This window comes from Lathyrus oleraceus, chromosome 7 (genome assembly GCF_024323335.1).
Source record: "Lathyrus oleraceus cultivar Zhongwan6 chromosome 7, CAAS_Psat_ZW6_1.0, whole genome shotgun sequence".
Lineage (NCBI taxonomy): Eukaryota > Viridiplantae > Streptophyta > Magnoliopsida > Fabales > Fabaceae > Lathyrus > Lathyrus oleraceus.
In genome coordinates, this window is record NC_066585.1 from 245,657,265 (window position 1) to 245,675,638 (window position 18,374).

Consider the following 18,374-nt stretch of genomic DNA (forward strand, 5'->3'; position numbering starts at 1 on the left):
AAATGCCTTTTTGTGGGGCAATTTGTTAGCTGAGATTTTTGACAAGGGCAAAAATCCCAGTACAGTTAGAAGACTTGGAGCAAGTTAAGGTCAATTAGATGTTTGTCAAAATGTTATAGTGCAAAGGTCGAAGTTTCAAGAGGAGAGGTGCAAATGGGGCTTAGGACTTTTAAGGAAAAAGGAATATTTCTTCTAGCATTTTGACGACATGATGTTTTGAGTTTTCGACTGCGTTGAATAGTAGTTACTTAGGCACGAAGAAACCTTTTGTTCAAATAAATAACTACTTCTTAGTCTTATCTAAGAAACACGTGGAGAACATTCAGAAGTAAGGTGCGTGCAAGGATCTACATGGCGAAGGCTGGAGAAATAAACGTTAGGAAATCGTTATTTTACACTTGTATAAATAAGGATTCTAGTGTTATAATTCGGGGTGTTCATTTAATTTCACTACAAAATCTCACAAATACTCAAAGTACCAACGCCAGAGAAAAACGAGTTCACTAAGAAATGTATGAATCTTGAAACACCACTCAAATGCAAAGTATTTCATTTCAATTTATGATATATGTCAATTTACCTTCATTTTTCTTTTAACTGCATTGTTAATGTACCTTTACTTTACAAACTTTTTCCTTTTTCTACATTGTCGAAATCTTTCACAATCTTTACACAAACTCTAAACAAGATATTTTAGCATTATGTCATAGAATTCTCTAGTTGATCTTGCAAGTAACCTTTAATAAGAGACTAGCGGTTGTTTATCAAATTACCTAGTAAACAACATCGATCACTTTGTTGCAATAAAGTGTATTTTCTCCCTTTTAGAACTGGCAATTAAGGTTCTCACATCCAGAGCTTGTGGTACACTAGCGTCAACCGTTATCCGAGGCGAACTAACCTTATATTATAGGGTAAAAGAAGCAAGCTTCAGAATTACAACAATTCGTAAAAAAAAAGACAGCATAATGAGAATGATTTGAAACTAGACAGAAAAGTCTAAATTAAATAATACCTAAATCATTTAGAAAAAAACATTTTCATAAATATTAATATTCCATATACAAAGACATAGAAGCTTGTGAAGTGTTGCATAAAATGAAATAATAAAAAAAAAAGTCGAAATTTCCAAAAAACGATAGGTGTGACCATTAAACTTGATTAACATTACACATCGGTTTTCTTTCGTGACATCCAAAATCACCCGTAAACACAAAGCAAATCCACAAAATAGAATAATAAATAGGCTTGACTACATAAATTTCAATCTATTTTAATTTTATTAAAATACAACTAATCACTCAATTTACAAGTTACGAATTCAACTATTTTAAACTCACATAACCCACTTAAATAGAGTTATCACTTATATCCCATCTAAGAAAAGATAAATTATGATAAAGTTTAGCCATTTAATGATTTCCTTATTCACAGCTTGTTTCATGCAAATTAAGATATTTTTTCCCCTCATTGCTATTTTTAAAATAGTCCTCCCATTAAATCAAATCGTATGCAACAAAATATGAAATATTACACCTTATCACTTTCACACTTTTCTTCAAAACACAAAACATCAATTCTTCTTGAGTTGTATCCAACTAAAAAGAAATAATGATAATTAGTATCTCATTTTTCCCTAAGTCACTCTGACTACCTAGAAGAGGAAATATTAAATAAATGCAAGTTTTATTTATTTTAAAAATGAGTCATGCTAACCAGTGTTATGTAATTAAAAAATTTAAATAAAAAATATTATATTATTTAATACATTGAATACATACAATATATTTTTTTAAAATTAATTATTTATGTTTCATACATATATTTTTTAAAATATTTTTTTTAAAATTTTTTAAAAAATATTTAATTTATCTTTTTAATCTTTTAAAGAGTATCTATGGAACGGTAGTTAGCATTTCTCTTAAAAATATTATAAACAAAACATATGTTTAATGAATTTTGTATGCAAAATAACTTATTTAAAATGCAAAGCACAAATACTGAAAATACAACAAGTAAAATTAAGTCAAAACACTTCAAATTGAATGGGATGTTCAAGTTGGACTTTGTTTAATCTTAACAACCAATAACCAATCATCTCAAAATTGAGTTGATATTGATTAACCTCAATCACAAACAATGATAAGGAAATAAAACTAATATGAATCATTGTAAGCACTTAATTCACAATTAACATGTGAGTGTTAACTTCACAATTTGCACACAACACTTCACAAACATTATTACGAACTTGTGGAAGAGTATTAAAGTAAGTTAAGTTATATATTTTCTTTTGTATTTTCAAACCTTAAAATAATTTTCTCAAAGTTTCAAAATTAAAAAACTGTCTAAAAAAATTAATTTTGTAATTCACAATATCACAAATTAAGATTGAGTAAGCAAGCAATTAAATAGAAAAAATAAAGGATAAAGAAGAGATGCTAAGATTTATATTGGCTCATTTGTATCTTCATTGCCAACAAACTAATTCAGTTTTATTTGCAATGACAATAAAATTTCTTCCTTTAATACGATGAACATCACGTGTTTGTACAAATGGTCACAAGAAAACAAGTTCCCCTTTTAAGCAGTTTAATATCCAAATTCTTCTTGCCTTCAATTTGTTACCGAGAACTAAATAACTCTAATTTTGAATTTCTCAAAATCAATCTTCAAGCTTTTACCTATATTTTACTTATGTATTTCCCATCATTTCCATACAAATTTAAAATTACCTTTTCCAAAAGTTATATTTTGTATGCAACTATATTTTTCAATTGACTTTGCTTTTTAGAATTAATGTGCTTAATTTAATTTGCTTTAAGAATATATCTGGTCGGTGTATATCATATAATCAAATAGATATATCTATTTTAGTTAGACAAATTATTATAAGAGTATATTTAAGTGAGTATATCATATAATTAGGTGTATATATCAGACTATTTTTAGACCGTTTGTCTTAAATTTAATTTGGGTGACTAGTGCATTTATAAATACCACTCCTCATTGTAATTGAAATACACACAATAATCAATATTTTTCCCTCGATCACTCTTTATTTTTCTCTCAATTCATCATAATTTGTCAAGTAACTTGTGATATATGTTACCCAATAAATTGGTATCAAAAGCACTAGTTAGTCCTCAATCTCTAGCCATGACGAAAACAAGCACTACCTCTAACCAATTCCCAGCTAATATACCAATTTTCAAGGGAGAAAACTATGATAAATGGTGTGCTAAGATGAAATTCATATTCATATTTCAAGATGTGTTTGAAATCGTAAATGATGGTTTCTCGGCAATAGAGACAAATGTTATTGAGGCACAAAGGATTGTTCATCGTGAAATGAGAAAGAGAGATGGGAAATAATTGTTCTTGATCCATCAGTTTGTGGATTTGAATATCTCTAAAAAGATTATCGAGCAAGAAACAACCAAGTAGGCTTGAGATACTTTCGAGAAGCTACATAATGGAGATGAAAAGGTAAAGAAAGTGAAGTTGCAATCTTTGAGAAAGTAATATGGAAACTTGTAGATGAAAGATGATGAAACCATTGTTGAGTTTTTCTCAAAGATGGTGGCTTTGACAAATCAGATGAATTCATGTGGAGAAAAGACCACTGAATTGCAGAAGGTGGAAAAGGTGTTAAAGGCTTTTCCATTCAAGTTTGATCACATTGTAGGAAAATTAAAGAATCTAAAGACTTGTCAGAGATTAAACTCGAAGAATCGCAAGTATCTCTTGAGGTACATGAGTTGAGACCGAAGCAAAGAGATTCTGAAAATGTATCTGAACAGGTATTGCAAGCAAATTTCTTCAAGAAGAAGAAAGAGAATTTCTCAACAACAACAAAGTGAAAGAAAAATGGAAGAAGAAGTTGAATGATAATGATGATGTTGGTAAGGCTTCAAGAAGCTAAGGTGAAACTAGCAAGGATGATGCTAATCAGAACCAAAAGACCAAGAAGAAGGTTGACATGAAGCAGGTTCAATACCGTTGCTGTAAGAAGCTTGATTATTATGCTAGACACTGCTACCACAACAAGAACAATGATGAGGACAAGGGTGTAACTTAATTTGCTCATGATGGTAACAGTGAATCTGAAGATGTTATCTTGATGGTTGCAACACATTTGGCCTCAGAGGAAGAAAATGTGTGGTACCTTGATGCAGGTTGCAACAATCATATGACAAGAACAAAAACTGGTTTGTCAAGTTGGATGAATTAGTTAAAAGATCAATTTGTTTTGCAGACTACAACATGGTCACATCAAAAGGAATGAGAAACATCAGGGTTTTAGAACTAATATTGTCCGGAAATGTATCATTGAAATATTTAAGAAGATGCATTTTCAAAGTTTTTTAACGTTAAGTCAAAATCATATTTACTCAAGATGCATTCGAAGATGAATCTTCGAAAACTAAAATATTTTTATATTTTCACGCGATACTTTAATAATACGGTATATTAAAAAATTCCATTAGTTTTTGCCTATCTTCCCTTTCTCTTGTTTTGAGTTGAACATCCTTTTACTCCTTTCAATATAGGAATGAGAAACATCAGGGTTTTAGAACTAATATTGTCCGGAAATGTATCATTGAAATATTTAAGAAGATGCATTTTCAAAGTTTTTTTAACGTTAAGTCAAAATCATATTTACTCAAGATGCATTCGAAGATGAATCTTCGAAAATTAAAGATATTTTTATATTTTCACGTGATACTCTAATAATACGGAATATTAAAAAAATTCCATTAGTTTTGCCTATCTTCCATGTCTCTTGTTTTGAGTTGAACATCTTTTACTCCTTTCAATATATCTACTTTTGCTTATAAAAAAAAACCCTATCATCATAAAACTAAAAAAAAAGTCCACATAAAGTGAAAATAAATAAACACTAATCTCAAGTTGGCAGACAAAGCATCATCAAATGGAAGGATAGGTCAACCATCACATTACTTTCTTTTTCCATCCACCAAAGAATAGAGAACACATTTCACATTGATAATTGATGATATAATATCTCATCTTAATCTTTCTTGGATTCTTTCTCATCTCACCACATACTTCTCTTCCCTCATCAACTCCTCACAATATATATCCACTCCCTCAAAAACACAGACACACACGCTCCCTATAACATGGGATTATCACACAAAAAAAGTCCCATAAACATGGCAACAGACACAGAAACACCACCACCACCAACATCATCATCAACAACATCAACAACAACAACAAACCAAGACACATGGAACCAACTCCTAGGAAGCAACAACTGGGAAACACTATTAAACCCACTAGACCTCAACCTCCGCAACCTCATACTCCGTTGCGGTGACTTCATACAAACAACCTACGATGCTTTCAACAACGACCAACACTCTATCTACTGCGGTTCAAGCCGTTACGGAAAATCCACGTTCTTTAACAAAGTCATGCTTGAAAACCCAACACACTACACTGTTGTTTCTTTCCTTTACGCTACTGCACGTGTCTCTGTTCCTGAAGCCTTCTTGCTTCACTCGCTTTCCCGTGAGAGTTGGGACCGTGAGTCTAACTGGATCGGTTACATAGCTGTTACTTCTGATCAACGGAGTAGAGAATTGGGTCGCCGTGAAATATATATTGTGTGGCGTGGTACCACGAGGGATCTTGAATGGATTAACGTGTTTGGTGCTGCACCTGAGTCTGCATCTGGCTTGTTGAGTGCTAAAAGTCTCAGCCAACTCAACGTCCCAAACAAGAATAAAGGTAATCAATCTTTATGCCATGTGCGATAGTCCACGTTAGACGCACTTAAAAGAGTCCTATGTACACTTAAATACAGAAAAATAAACAAAGTTGGTCTAAATTTTTGTGTCTTAACAGTTTGAAACAAAATTAGAATGTGTTATTTATAAATGTAATGTGACAGATGATGGTAGCAGCAGCAGTGACAATGAAGATGACAAAAGGCTGCCGAAAGTAATGAAGGGTTGGCTGACAATATACACCTCAGACGACCCAAAATCTCCTTTCACAAAAACAAGCGTGAGAACACAGATTCTAAACAAGATAAAAAGTTTGTTGAACATTTACAAGAATGAAAATCCAAGTGTGGTATTCGTGGGACACAGTCTAGGAGCAAGTCTATCAGTTGTAAGTGCTTTTGATTTGGTCGAGAATGGTGTAACAGACATTCCCGTTGCAGCCTTTGTGTTTGGTTCCCCACAAGTTGGGAACAAAGCATTCAATGACAGGTTCAAAAAGTTTCCGAATTTGAAGGTGTTACACGTGAGGAATGTGATTGATCTTATACCGCATTATCCAGGGAAGTTATTGGGGTATGAGTATACAGGTGTAGAGTTGGTGATTGACACAAGGAAATCAACGAGTTTGAGTGATTCGAAGAATCCGAGTGATTGGCATAATTTGCAGGCTATGTTGCATGTGGTGGCTGGTTGGAATGGGAGTGAGGGTGAGTTTGAGTTGAAGGTGAAGAGGAGTGTGGCTTTGGTGAATAAGTCTTGTGATTACTTGAAGGAAGAGTGCCATGTGCCAGGTTCATGGTGGGTGGAGAAGAATAAAGGTTTGGTGAGAAGGGAAGATGGAGAATGGGTTGATGTACCAGATAAGGAGGATCTTCCTGTGCCTGAAGAATATTGATTCTGTTTAATGTCTATAGGGGAATAACTCATGTTACCATGCTACTATCATTGTTGTATAATATTGAATTTGTATTGTAATTTGTGTTGTTTGTTGCTCTATTTCAACAATTAATTGATGATATTTCCCACCCTTCTCCCTTGCAATTGTTTTTAATAAATGGCCAATTTTATTCTCAAAACAATCACTCATTCATCAATTTAGTCGCCACTAATTTTAAAAGTCTATGAACAAAAGTTTTGATTAAAGCTCTTGTATTCCCTTCTTCTCAATGTTAAAGGAATCACTTTTGTGGGAACAATCGGTGATAAGACAAACACTCATTGATATCATTTTGATCATTCTCTGTTTATATAACAATACCTGCTTTATAGAACCCAAACAAATGAGGAAGCACCACATCAACAATTAATTCACTCGGCAATTAGTGGGGCCAAGCCGTTATTGGTTTATTCTAGGAGAAAGGGCAGATTGGGAAATAATGGCTAAGGTTGTTAGAGATGATGTGACGTGTATCTGGGAGAGAGCATCACAACATTTCTTTTCCTAGTTATAAGGAGTCAGAGAGAGAATTGAGGAGGATCTTTGCATTTTTTGTGTTAGTGCATTGAGGATAAAGAGTACTGACTCTCTATTGAGGAACCTAGCTCTTGGTAGATCTAAGGATTTGTAATTCCTTATTCTGTACCTTGTTTCTTTATACGTTCATATAATAAAACTCTTTCTCTTAAATACTGTTATTATTATTACTATTTTATTGTGTACTGTGTTGGTACGTATCAAGTGGTCCGACTTGCCAGATTCGAAGCAGCGGTACCAGTGGATGTCGACGAAGAAAACCACAGCGGTAGCTTTAAGGAGAATGGAGGCAAAAGTGACGGCGTTAGAAGGAGAGATCTCGGGAGTACGTTCTACCTTGGAAAATTTCCAGGTAGATGTGAAGGAGAATCACACGAGTTTAATTGCGATGTTGGAAAAGTACCTGGGAAAGGCGGTAAGAGAGGAGAGCAGTGGGAGTGTGTTGAACAAAACTATACCGGAGAACTTGGGGACACTGAAGAAGAAGATCGGAGGAGCTTCAAATGGGTCTCGCGCCGATTCTTTGATCGAGTTCCGTCATTCAGCGAAGAAGGTGAAGCTTCCGTCGTTCGACGGTGAAGATCCTGCCGGTTGGATTTCACGAGCAGAGGTTTACTTTCGGGTACAGGGTACTACGCCGGAAGTGAAAGTGAGTTTATCCCAGTTATGTATGGAAGGACACTCCATACACTTTTTCAACTCACTAGTTGAAGAAGATGAAGGCCTGACTTGGGATACTTTGAAAGAAGCGTTACTCGAAAGGTACGGGGGACATGGCGATGGAGATGTGTACGAGCAGTTGACTGAGCTGAAGCAAGAAGGATCTGTGGAAGAGTACATAACAGAGTTTGAATACTTAATCGCTCAAATTCCGCGGTTACCGGAGAAGCAATTTCAAGGCTATTTTCTTCATGGGTTGCAAGCGGAGATTAAAGATAGAGTTAGGAGTTTGGCAACCATGAGAGATATGAGTAGAATGAAGTTGTTGCAAGTAACTCGTGCTGTAGAGAAGGAGGTAAAAGGGAAGAGTGGAGTTGGACTCACCCGTGGGACAAAAAATGGGCCTTACCGGGTTGGGTCACAGGTTGGAAGCAAGGGAGGGTCATATTGGGTTATGGTAAAAAATAGAGAAGGGGGTGCAAGTGGTAGTATGAGGAATGGGCCAAACAATGACAGGCAGGCCCAAGGTGACAGGAGGCGTGCTAGGCCTCGTGATAGAGGGTTTACACACCTCTCTTACAATGAACTTATGGATAGAAAGAAAAAAGGATTACGTTTCAAATGTAAAGGACCTTTTGGTCCTACCCATCAATATCCAGACAAACACCTTAGAGTGTTAGGGGTGGATGATGAATGTGATGAGGATGGAGAAGCTAGGGTGTTGGCTGTGGAGGTAGGTGAAGAGGAGGATGAGGAGCACAGAGAGATGAGCATATTGGATTTACATCATATAACCCATGAAAATCATCAAACCATGAAGTTTCAAGGAACAATCATGGGGGTAGAAGTATTAATTTTGGTGGATAGTGGGGCATCCCACAACTTTATTTCACAAAGTTTAGTACACCACATGGATTGGCCCATTGAACAAACTCCATAAATGAAGGTTAAACTAGGGAATGAGGTCCAAATAGAAGCGCAAGGGAGGTGCAAATAGCTGGAGATGTACATTGGAAGTTACAAACTAAGGCCGAATTTGCAATTATTTTAATTAGGGGGTATTGACGTGGTGTTGGGCGTTGAAGGGTTAAAAACTTTGGGTGATACTATTATTAATTGGAAGAAACACACTATGAGTTTTTGGGAACAAGGGAAGTGGATAACACTTGGAAACAAAGAGGGGTGCAAAAAGCCATTGATTGCACTGCAAAGTATTTTAGAGAAACCCAGGTCCAAGAAAGATGGGGAGGTGTGGAGAATTGGGGGGGTTGAGCCTAAGGTGGTTTGTGAATTCGTTAGGTCCGAAAGCCCAAACCCAGAGTTGGAGTGGGTGTCGGGTGAGTACGCGAACGTTTTCCAAACAACTTGCGAATCTGTGTTGTCGGAACACCAACACCGGGAGTTGGAGGAGGTGTTAGGTAAGTACGATCACATTTTCCAAATGCATTCGAGCCTACCACCCAGACGGAAGAAGGAGCACGCTATCAATCTCATCGACGGACATTGAGCAGTGAATGTTCGTCCTTACCGATACCCCCATCACCATAAAAATGAGATTGAAAGGCAAGTTAAAGAGATGTTGGCTGCCGAGATAATTCGTCACAGTATGAGTTCATTCTCTAGTCTCGTTCTCTTGGTAAAAAAGAAGGATAACACATGGAGGATGTGCATTGATTACAAAGCACTTAATAAGGTAACCATTCCCGACAAATTCCCTATCCCTGTCATTGAAGAATTATTAGACGAGTTACATGGTGCGAAATTCTTTACTAAGCTGGATCTTAAGTCGGGCTATCACCAAGTAAGGGTGAAGGATTCTGATGTTGAGAAGACTGCATTCAGGACTCATGAAGGACACTATGAGTTCCTTGTAATGTCGTTTGGGCTTACCAATGCCCCTTCGACGTTCCAAAATCTCATGAACGATGTGTTTAGATCATTGCTCTGAAAGAGTGTATTGGTGTTTTTTGACGACATTCTTATCTATAGCCAAGACTGGGGAACTCATATGAAGCATCTTAAAGAGGTATTGGAGTTTTTATCTGCTTATAGTTTGGTGGTAAACAAGAAGAAGTGCAGTTTTGGCCAAAAATCAGTGGAGTAGTTAGGGCATGTAATCACAGGGAATGAAGTAGCTGTTGACCCTAATAAAGTGGTTGGTGTGCTTCAGTGGCCTCAACCCAAGAATGTTAAAGGAGTTAGAGGGTTTTTGGGGCTGACAGGTTATTATCAGAAGTTCATCAGGGATTATGGAAAAATTGCCAAACCTTTAACATAATTAACTAAGAAAGATGGTTTTAAATGGAACGAGAAGGCTCAAGCAGCGTTCGACACATTGAAGCAGAGGCTTACAACAGCACCAGTGTTAGCCTTACCAGACTTTTCAAAAGAATTTGTTATTGAGTGTGATGCCTCAGGTACGGGCATATGGGCTATTTTGATGCAAGACAAAAAAACCGGTGGCTTACTTTAGCAAGGCTTTGGGAATCAAAATTTTATCTAAGTCCGCATATGAGAAGGAGCTAATGGTTGTAGTGTTGGCAATCCAACATTGGAGGCCATATTTGTTAAGAAGGAAGTTTGTAGTATCGACGGATCAAAGAAGCCTCAAACAACTAATGCAGCAAAAAATAGTAACTACAGAACAACAAAATTGGGCTGCAAAGCTGATGGGTTATGATTTCGAGATTATTTATAAACAGGGCAAGCTCAACAAGGGTGCTGATGCACTGTCTAGGGTGCATGAAGGTCGTGAATTGAATACTATGAGCTCTCTAGTAACTTGGGCACAAGAAGAACAAATCAAAGCAGAGGCGCAAGAAGATGAGAAATTACAAATGATCATCGCAAAGATTCAACAAGATCCTTCATCTTGGCCTGGGTACAGTTATAGACAAGGGGTTCTTTTTTATGAAGACAGGTTGGTAATTTCCAACAAATCTCAACGCATTCCTACTCTATTACAAGAGTTGCATTCTACACCACAAGGAGGGCACTCAGGATTCTACAAAACATATAGAAGAATGGCTGCAAATATATATTGGGTAGGTATGAAAAGCACTATACAAGAATTTGTTAGACAATGTGATATATGTCAAAGATAAACATACATGGCATCATCTCCGGGTGGGTTGCTGCAACCACTCCCTATTCCAGAACAGATATGGGAGGATATATCCTTAGACTTCATCACATGTTTGCCTAAGTCCAAACAGTTTGAAGCTATACTGGTAGTAGTGGATAAATTATCTAAATATGCACACTTTATACCCTTGAAACTAGGGGTGGAAAACGGGCATGCCCGCCCCGTTTAGGCCCGCCCCGCAAAAGCCCGCAAAAAACGGGGCGGGGCGGGACGGTCATAATTAAGGATGCGGGCCTAAAACTTAGACCCGCCCCGCAAAAAAGTGATGGCGGGGCGGGGAAAGCCCGCAGGCACTGCACTCTTTAAGCCTAAAAATGCAAAAATTTATGTAAATACGCGTGCCCGCAAAAGCCCGCGAAAAAAACAGGACGGGGCGGGGCAGACACATTTGAGGGTGAGGGCCTAAATCCTTGGCCCGCCCCGCACAAAAATGCGGGCAAAACGGGCATGCCCAGCGGGCCGAACCCGTTTTGCCACCCCTACTTGAAACATCCTTATACAACCCGAAGTATAACAGGAATTTTTTGTAAGGAAATAGTCAAATTACATGGCCTTCCTTTATCAATAGTAAGTGACATGGACCCTATCTTCATGAGTAACTTCTGGAGGGTAATATTCAAGTTGCAAGGAACCAAACTCAAGATGAGTACAACCTATAATCCAGAATCTGATGGCCAAACAGAAGTGGTAAACAGATGTCTGGAAACTTATCTGAGATGTTTTATAGCTGATCAGCCAAGGACTTGGGTGACATGGATTCATTGGGCTAAGTACTGGAATAACACTACTTACCAATTTGAGGTGGTTTACGGAAGACTTCCACCTCGGCTGACAAGATGGGTGCAAGGCGAAACTAGAGTGGCCAGTGTGCAACAGGACTTATTGGACAGAGATGAAGCTCTGAAACAATTAAAAATTCAGTTAGTGAAGGCACAAGAGAGAATGAAGAGTCAGGCAGACAAGAAGATAAGTGATAGAAGTTTTATGTGTGGGGAATGGGTGTTTGTCAAACTTAGAGCCCACAGGCAGCAATCTGTAGTTATCAGAATTAATGCTAAATTAGCTGCCAAGTATTATGGCTCTTACCCAATAATAGAAAGAGTAGGAGCAGTAGCTTACAAACTCAAATTACCTGAAGGATCTAGAGTGCACCCTGTTTTCCATGTTTCCTTATTGAAGAAGGCGGTGAAATTACCAAGAAGATACAGAACTCTCAGACCTGTTGGAAGAACAAGTAGAGGTTTATGAACCTGAAGTTGTACTGGCTACCCGGAAGGTGAAGCAGCATGGGGAAGAGGTGAAACAGTTACTAATTCATTGGAAGGGCAAGACTATGGAGGAAGCTACTTGGGAGGAGGAATTAATGATTAGAAGTCAATTTCTGAAATTTGACCTTGAGGACAAGGTCTATTTTGATGGAGGAGGTATTGATAGAACCCAAACAAACGAGGAAGCAACACATCAGCAATTAATTCACTCAGCAACTAATGGAGCCAAGCCGTTATTGGTTTATTCTAGGAGAAAGGGCAGATTGGAAAATAGTGACTAAGGTTGTTAGAGATGATGTGACGTGTATCTGGGAGAGAGCATCACAATACATTTTGTATGTTAGTGCATTGAGGATAGAGAGTATTGACTCTCTATTGAGGAGCTTATTCTGTACCTTGTCAGTGCCACTGAGAATCAAATCAATATTAAGCAAATCCTCTCACCCACTCGATCTGGGCTTCTTCAAACCTCTGTAATATGATTATTTTCTTTGTTGAAGTAATTTGTTGAATATTGGGTTTATTCATCTCAGAGGCAGGTTTGAATTCATAGATTCCGAGTTGATGGATCTCCTTAGAAGCTCAATAAATGCTATAAGAATTAAAAATTACTAGTATCTCTGTTTTGTGATGTTTTGTCTGATTGGTTCTTCAAGCTAATGATAAAATCACTTGAACAAGAACAAATAATAAAAGGTTAAAATCATAAATTCAGAGAACCGTGCGCTTTTGTCATCAAATGCCAACAATGATGACGGAAGTAGCTTATGGAGTGTTAATTAAAACACTTTATTTTTGATAAAATGGAGAGTTGACTCAACTAAAGATGGCAACTACTCTGCAAAGTTATAACATGTTACAAATTTCACTCTTCCAAGATTCGAAATTCATTGGTGTTCTACATTTAAGTGGGTTCCCTGCAAACCTTGCCAATGAACCAAGATAAACACAGCACTCACTTTCTCTATGAAGCAATCATATCTTACAATCAATGGAAAGGAGGGTTCAAGCTGAAAATGCAACCTTACTTATTCAAACAGGTGAAAACCACAGGTCCTCAAAACCATTTATCTGTCTTACATATACACACTCAGCGAGCAAAGACAAACATGACAACACCTCAAGAGTGACATGCAAACCTAGCGAACAACCATGAAAATAGGTTCCTCATTTCTTGCCACGCAGTTTAGCTCCAAGGGCTCTCTCCAACTTGCCAATTATCTGCTGATTTGGAATGGCTTTGCCTGACTCGTACTCTTGGATCACTTGAGGCTTTTCATTGATGATCTGCAAGTAACCATGCTTGTTTTAGATAATGAATGTGTAACTACAAATGAAGAACATAAGAAACCGATGTTGGGTGGAGATAATACTTGAGCAAGCTGAGACTGAGTAAGCTTTTTGTCCATCCTAGCTTGCATTATAGCCTTCTTCAGTTCAGTTGGTACACGATCATCTGCACACAAAATTCCAGTCACATCATTGTCAACGGGTTTGCAGAAAAAATGAACCAGAAGCTTGAATTTTGGCATAAGAAACACAAAGGTGTCCATAGTTCCTCTTCTATTAAGCATGATATGCTATTACATTACATGAATCAAAATTCCGAAGCATGTTGCATGCACATTCAGTAAAAGAACAAAAAAATCAATGAACACCAGGTTCAACAATGTTTTACGCTCAGGAAGCCAAGAGAAAATTTTGATCAAGACATCTAATTTATGATTCTAAGACCCGGGCAGTTCAACATCTCATCAAACATAAGTAAAAGATAATAACCCGGTACATATAAATTATAGAAGCATCAAGTGAAACAAAGAGGTGAGAGGAACTAATGTTAACTATTCAGATCTTACAAGGACAGTCAAAACTGGATTTAAGTAACATCAATCTTGACTATCCATAAGATTGAACGAGACCATGCCTAACTTCTGTCATCACTCACACACTCAACACAAGTACACACACAGCAAGAAAGAGGTCACATAGTTACAGATGAGTTTAATATTATATAATCTGATGAGGTATTATAATAGAAACTTTATTGAATTCCACAGAGTTCACAACATAAATCTGGTAGATGGACCTCCGCACAAGCTCTCCTTTGAGAAAACAGTTCTCAGTGTTCAAAAGGAAAAATGGAAGTTCATAAACAAGGGCTGCATAATTGTCATAACATATAACCCCTATAACTTTGCCCTTTATTTTCAGTGTACAAAGCCATATTATAAGTTTTTTTCTGCATGATCTGGAACTTGGCCCACATATTGATTTCGAGCCCTAATACAGTAATTCAACAAAGAAGCTGCATAAGTAGAGTGTTGTCGATGGCGGATGGTGGAGAGACAAAATCCCACCATACCGGCTTCTTAACGGCGCCATTACAGAGGATTGTGGCGGAAAATCCTGCAATACCGGCCGATATTTACCATTGCGGCGAGCCCAAAAACCGCCATGTATATCCGCCATAGCGGCCATGGCGCTGCAATTTGATAACACTGAGTAGATAACAACTTTGCAGAAGAAAAAAGAAATTGGTTCTGCGTGATTGAGTTTGAATCATATCATAATTCATAATGTCCATTGATTCCTAAAGGAGGACAATGGAACAAGTTTGCATTCTCATGACCAAGCTATACAATTTTTTTTGGAGTTGCACTTGGACTAAAAATCAGCATTGACTTCTGTAACTTAAATTTGAGTGGTGAATCTAGTGATATCAAACAAGAAAAATAATACTACCAAAACATAATGAATTTTCAAGTAATCATGTAAAAACGGTTCAAAATGTCTAGCAACACAACAGTTCTGTTAAAACACTCCAAAAGTTAGAATTTAGAAGTACCGAATGTTGAATGCATATGGTTCAATTCAACCTATATACTCTAGTATATAAACTATTCAGTTGCAAGAGTCAGAAAACAAGACCAAATTATAAGTTTGAAAATACTAAAGTTGGAGAACAACATTGTCCATCTAATTCACCTCATCACTCTCGGGAGTCTGCATATAACTGCTCCTTCAGAAATTGATACTGAGGTAGGTTCTCACAAAAATAAACAAAAACAAAAACTAGTATATCTATAAGCACAATACTCACGGGCTAGATTCTCTGTATCCTCATCCAGCCTTTTAGTGTTCAATGAAGTGCTGCTAGATGCAGCTTTGTTTGTGGCAGCATTATCTGTAAACACAACAATTGAACAATCACCATTCAAAATCAGAAACCATAAAAAAAAAATAATAAAGAGAAAAAACAATTACACGTAACCCTAAAACTAAAAACTTAAATCTGCTTCGTCAACACCAAATCATCACAGCCAGCAACAACAATTACAATAGAATACGTTAAGATCCGAGAGTTAAAACCATTAGTCAATTAATCTATACACTTTTAACCTGGCATCAAATAACAAACAAAAAAACGAAACAAAATCCTTATATTGTTGAATTAGATTAGGAACTAAAACGAACATTTCTTGACGGTATCGATATCGGCGCCTGCACGGCGAGCGGCGTTAACGGCTTTCTCATCCTTTTTGGCGGCGGCGTTGGGAGCTTTCTTGCGGATGACGACTGGTTCCCAATCCTGAGAAATAGGCCCACCTGACATGCTTATCTCTCTGGTTATGGTTTTTGTGTGTAGGGTTCGAAGCTCAATGAAGGTGGAAATTGAAAATGAAGTTGTCGCGGAGATAATTAGATGAGAATGAAATTTTATTTACAAATTAAATAGTAGATTGCCAAATTAAAATATCCTTTTGTATTGAGTTTTTTTTTAATAACGAATTTTTTATTAAAATAATCCAGTTTTTTTAAAAAAAATTCAAAATAATCTTGATTTCAAATAAGTTCTCAAACTACCCTATTTTTAGGAGGAGACGTCAATCCAATCAACGTCTCCTCTTAAAATTAGAGAAGAGACGTCAATTGCATTGACTAGGGCACTGGTGCAGCCAATTCAATTGGCGTCCATGTGTATGGGTTAAAGGGAGGCGCCGATTGGATTGACACTTCAGTGTATTTTGTAAATTTTTTCAAAAACAGTCTACGTGATACATAATTTCGAAATCTGACCAATTCATATTAATATAAATTCCTGTTTACACAAAAAAGACTAATGTTGATGACCGAGATCACCTAACCAACCTCCGGTCCCACATCCCCTAGCTACCCGAACCCGTGGCCCTAACCCACGTTGATGATTCACCACTGGTGTTTGAGCATCTGAGGGGCTAGGAACATCACTACCAACTGCAGGAGATGGCCTGTTGAGATAGTCAGACAAATCAACATAGTCTTGAGTATGCATCGAAGGTGTACCGCCATAGCTGAGTTCATGACCCATGCCAGAGTAGTTGGGTTGTGTTTGACTTGTTGGTGGGCGACCGAGATGGTTGAAGGGAGACATTGGTGTGAATGATGCGTCAAGGAAAGGTTGGAAAGATTGTTGTGGTGTTCGGTAGAGATAGGGTTGTTGAAGGTTTCGGTTTTGTGAGGTTTGGCTTCTTAGCTATGGTAGGAGGAGGGACGGTTGGTGTTAAATGATCGTTGAGTGTTCTGGATAAGGCGGCTTTGGTAGGGTGATGTGTTGGGTGTGAAACGATGTTGGGTCTCTGGTTGATGATCTATTTGTTGGTGGTGGTACGGTGTATGCTCTTGGTATTGTGGTTAGGTGTATAACATGTTAGGGTTGTATGTTTGTGTGTTTGTTGAACGGAAAGTTTGACGGATAGGGGGTGTGTGTAGCTGGTCTGACAATGTTGTTAGGGGTTAGATGTTGAGGCGTCTGGTGTGTAAGTTTGTTGGCGTGGGTCGTATAGGTACATATCCTCGGCGATGAACTCAAAACCAACCGATTTGTACCAAGCCATATAAGTATGACTTGATTTTTCTTCATTTGGCATCACTGCGTCAGTTAAGACATGGTCATGGCGGTGCATCCATTTGTGACACTCGGATCTAGCGAAGCTTTGCCATGGGTTGAAGTTCCATTGGTCGTTAACTTTGCGCAAATGTCATTCTCCTAGATTTGTTGGGGGATCTGAGATATGTTGAAGCATACCGAACTGCAATTTCACATGATCACTGTTGTGCATCTCCACAGTTGTGAATCTTATGATCGGTGTGCATGCAGTCCATACGGGTACGTTTTCTTCGTTGATTTCATGGTCATGATCTAAATTTAGGTATGAACGCCAAATGAGCTGAAATATGAACGTATGTTAAATTATAAACTTGGTAGAAGAAATTAACAAATTATTAAGAAATAATTAGGTTATTATCCATACATCTGTCGGTCGAAGGTGATCCAAGAGATTGCGATACTGGATAATACAATGTCTAGGACATATGTTATTACTCATACCACATGCCGACCATCCGCACCATAAAGGTAAAAATATTAGTTAGAGATAATAATCGTTAAAGTAAGTAAATATATAGCATTTTAAACAACTTACTTTTGTGCATACGGGAATGTGAAAGGGTTGTTGTTGACGGGCGCTAGGGACGGTAGTCTTGATCAACCCCATGCTTGGAGCAAAACAGCACATCCAGAAAAGGTAGATATGTCTTTGTGTGAATTTTTACACAAAGAGCTATAAAGATAGGCCAGACAAGCGGATCCCCAACTGTAACTTCCTATTCTATCTACATGTCTTAGTAAAGGTAAATACATAACATGCATACTAGAACCACTAACTTCGGGAAATAAAAAATAACCAATTAAAAGCATAATATAACACCTAGTTTTTACTATTCGAGCCTCTTTGGTAGGATGCTCGTCTAAATGTAAATTGTTATAGTATGACTTAAGGCGTGAAAGGAGTATACCTTGACCTCTTGAGTTATCATCTAACAAATCAGTATCCAAGAGGTCCATGCAAATTGAATTCGCATAGTTGGTTTTACCATTTACAACTTTACCTTCAATAGGCAGTCCCAATACCATGTAGACGTCTTCTAACGTCACAGTACACTCACCGGTTGGAAACCATAATGTGTGTGTCTCGGGACGCCATCTTTCGCATAACGCAAGAATGAATTTATTATCCACCGACCAAGAC

The 18,374-nt window shown here is 37.4% G+C and overlaps 2 protein-coding genes across 2 annotated transcripts; one reads left to right on the forward strand and one right to left on the reverse strand.

Moving 5' to 3' along the window:
- Positions 1-4,979: 4,979 nt before the first annotated feature.
- On the forward strand, positions 4,980-6,786 carry LOC127107442 (phospholipase A1-IIdelta). The gene is made up of 2 exons (XM_051044725.1): positions 4,980-5,760; positions 5,924-6,786. The coding sequence occupies exons 1-2, from the start codon at positions 5,148-5,150 to the stop codon at positions 6,652-6,654; spliced, it is 1,344 nt and encodes a 447-aa protein (XP_050900682.1). The 5' UTR covers positions 4,980-5,147; the 3' UTR covers positions 6,655-6,786.
- A 6,374-nt stretch (positions 6,787-13,160) lies between these two features.
- Positions 13,161-16,038, reverse strand: LOC127107443 (multiprotein-bridging factor 1b). Its single transcript, XM_051044726.1, has 4 exons — positions 15,781-16,038; positions 15,407-15,490; positions 13,680-13,762; positions 13,161-13,593 (listed from the first exon to the last, which is right to left on the reverse strand). Exons 1-4 carry the CDS (start codon positions 15,917-15,919, stop codon positions 13,474-13,476), a joined length of 426 nt encoding a protein of 141 aa, XP_050900683.1. The 5' UTR covers positions 15,920-16,038; the 3' UTR covers positions 13,161-13,473.
- Between the last annotated feature and the right edge of the window lie 2,336 nt (positions 16,039-18,374).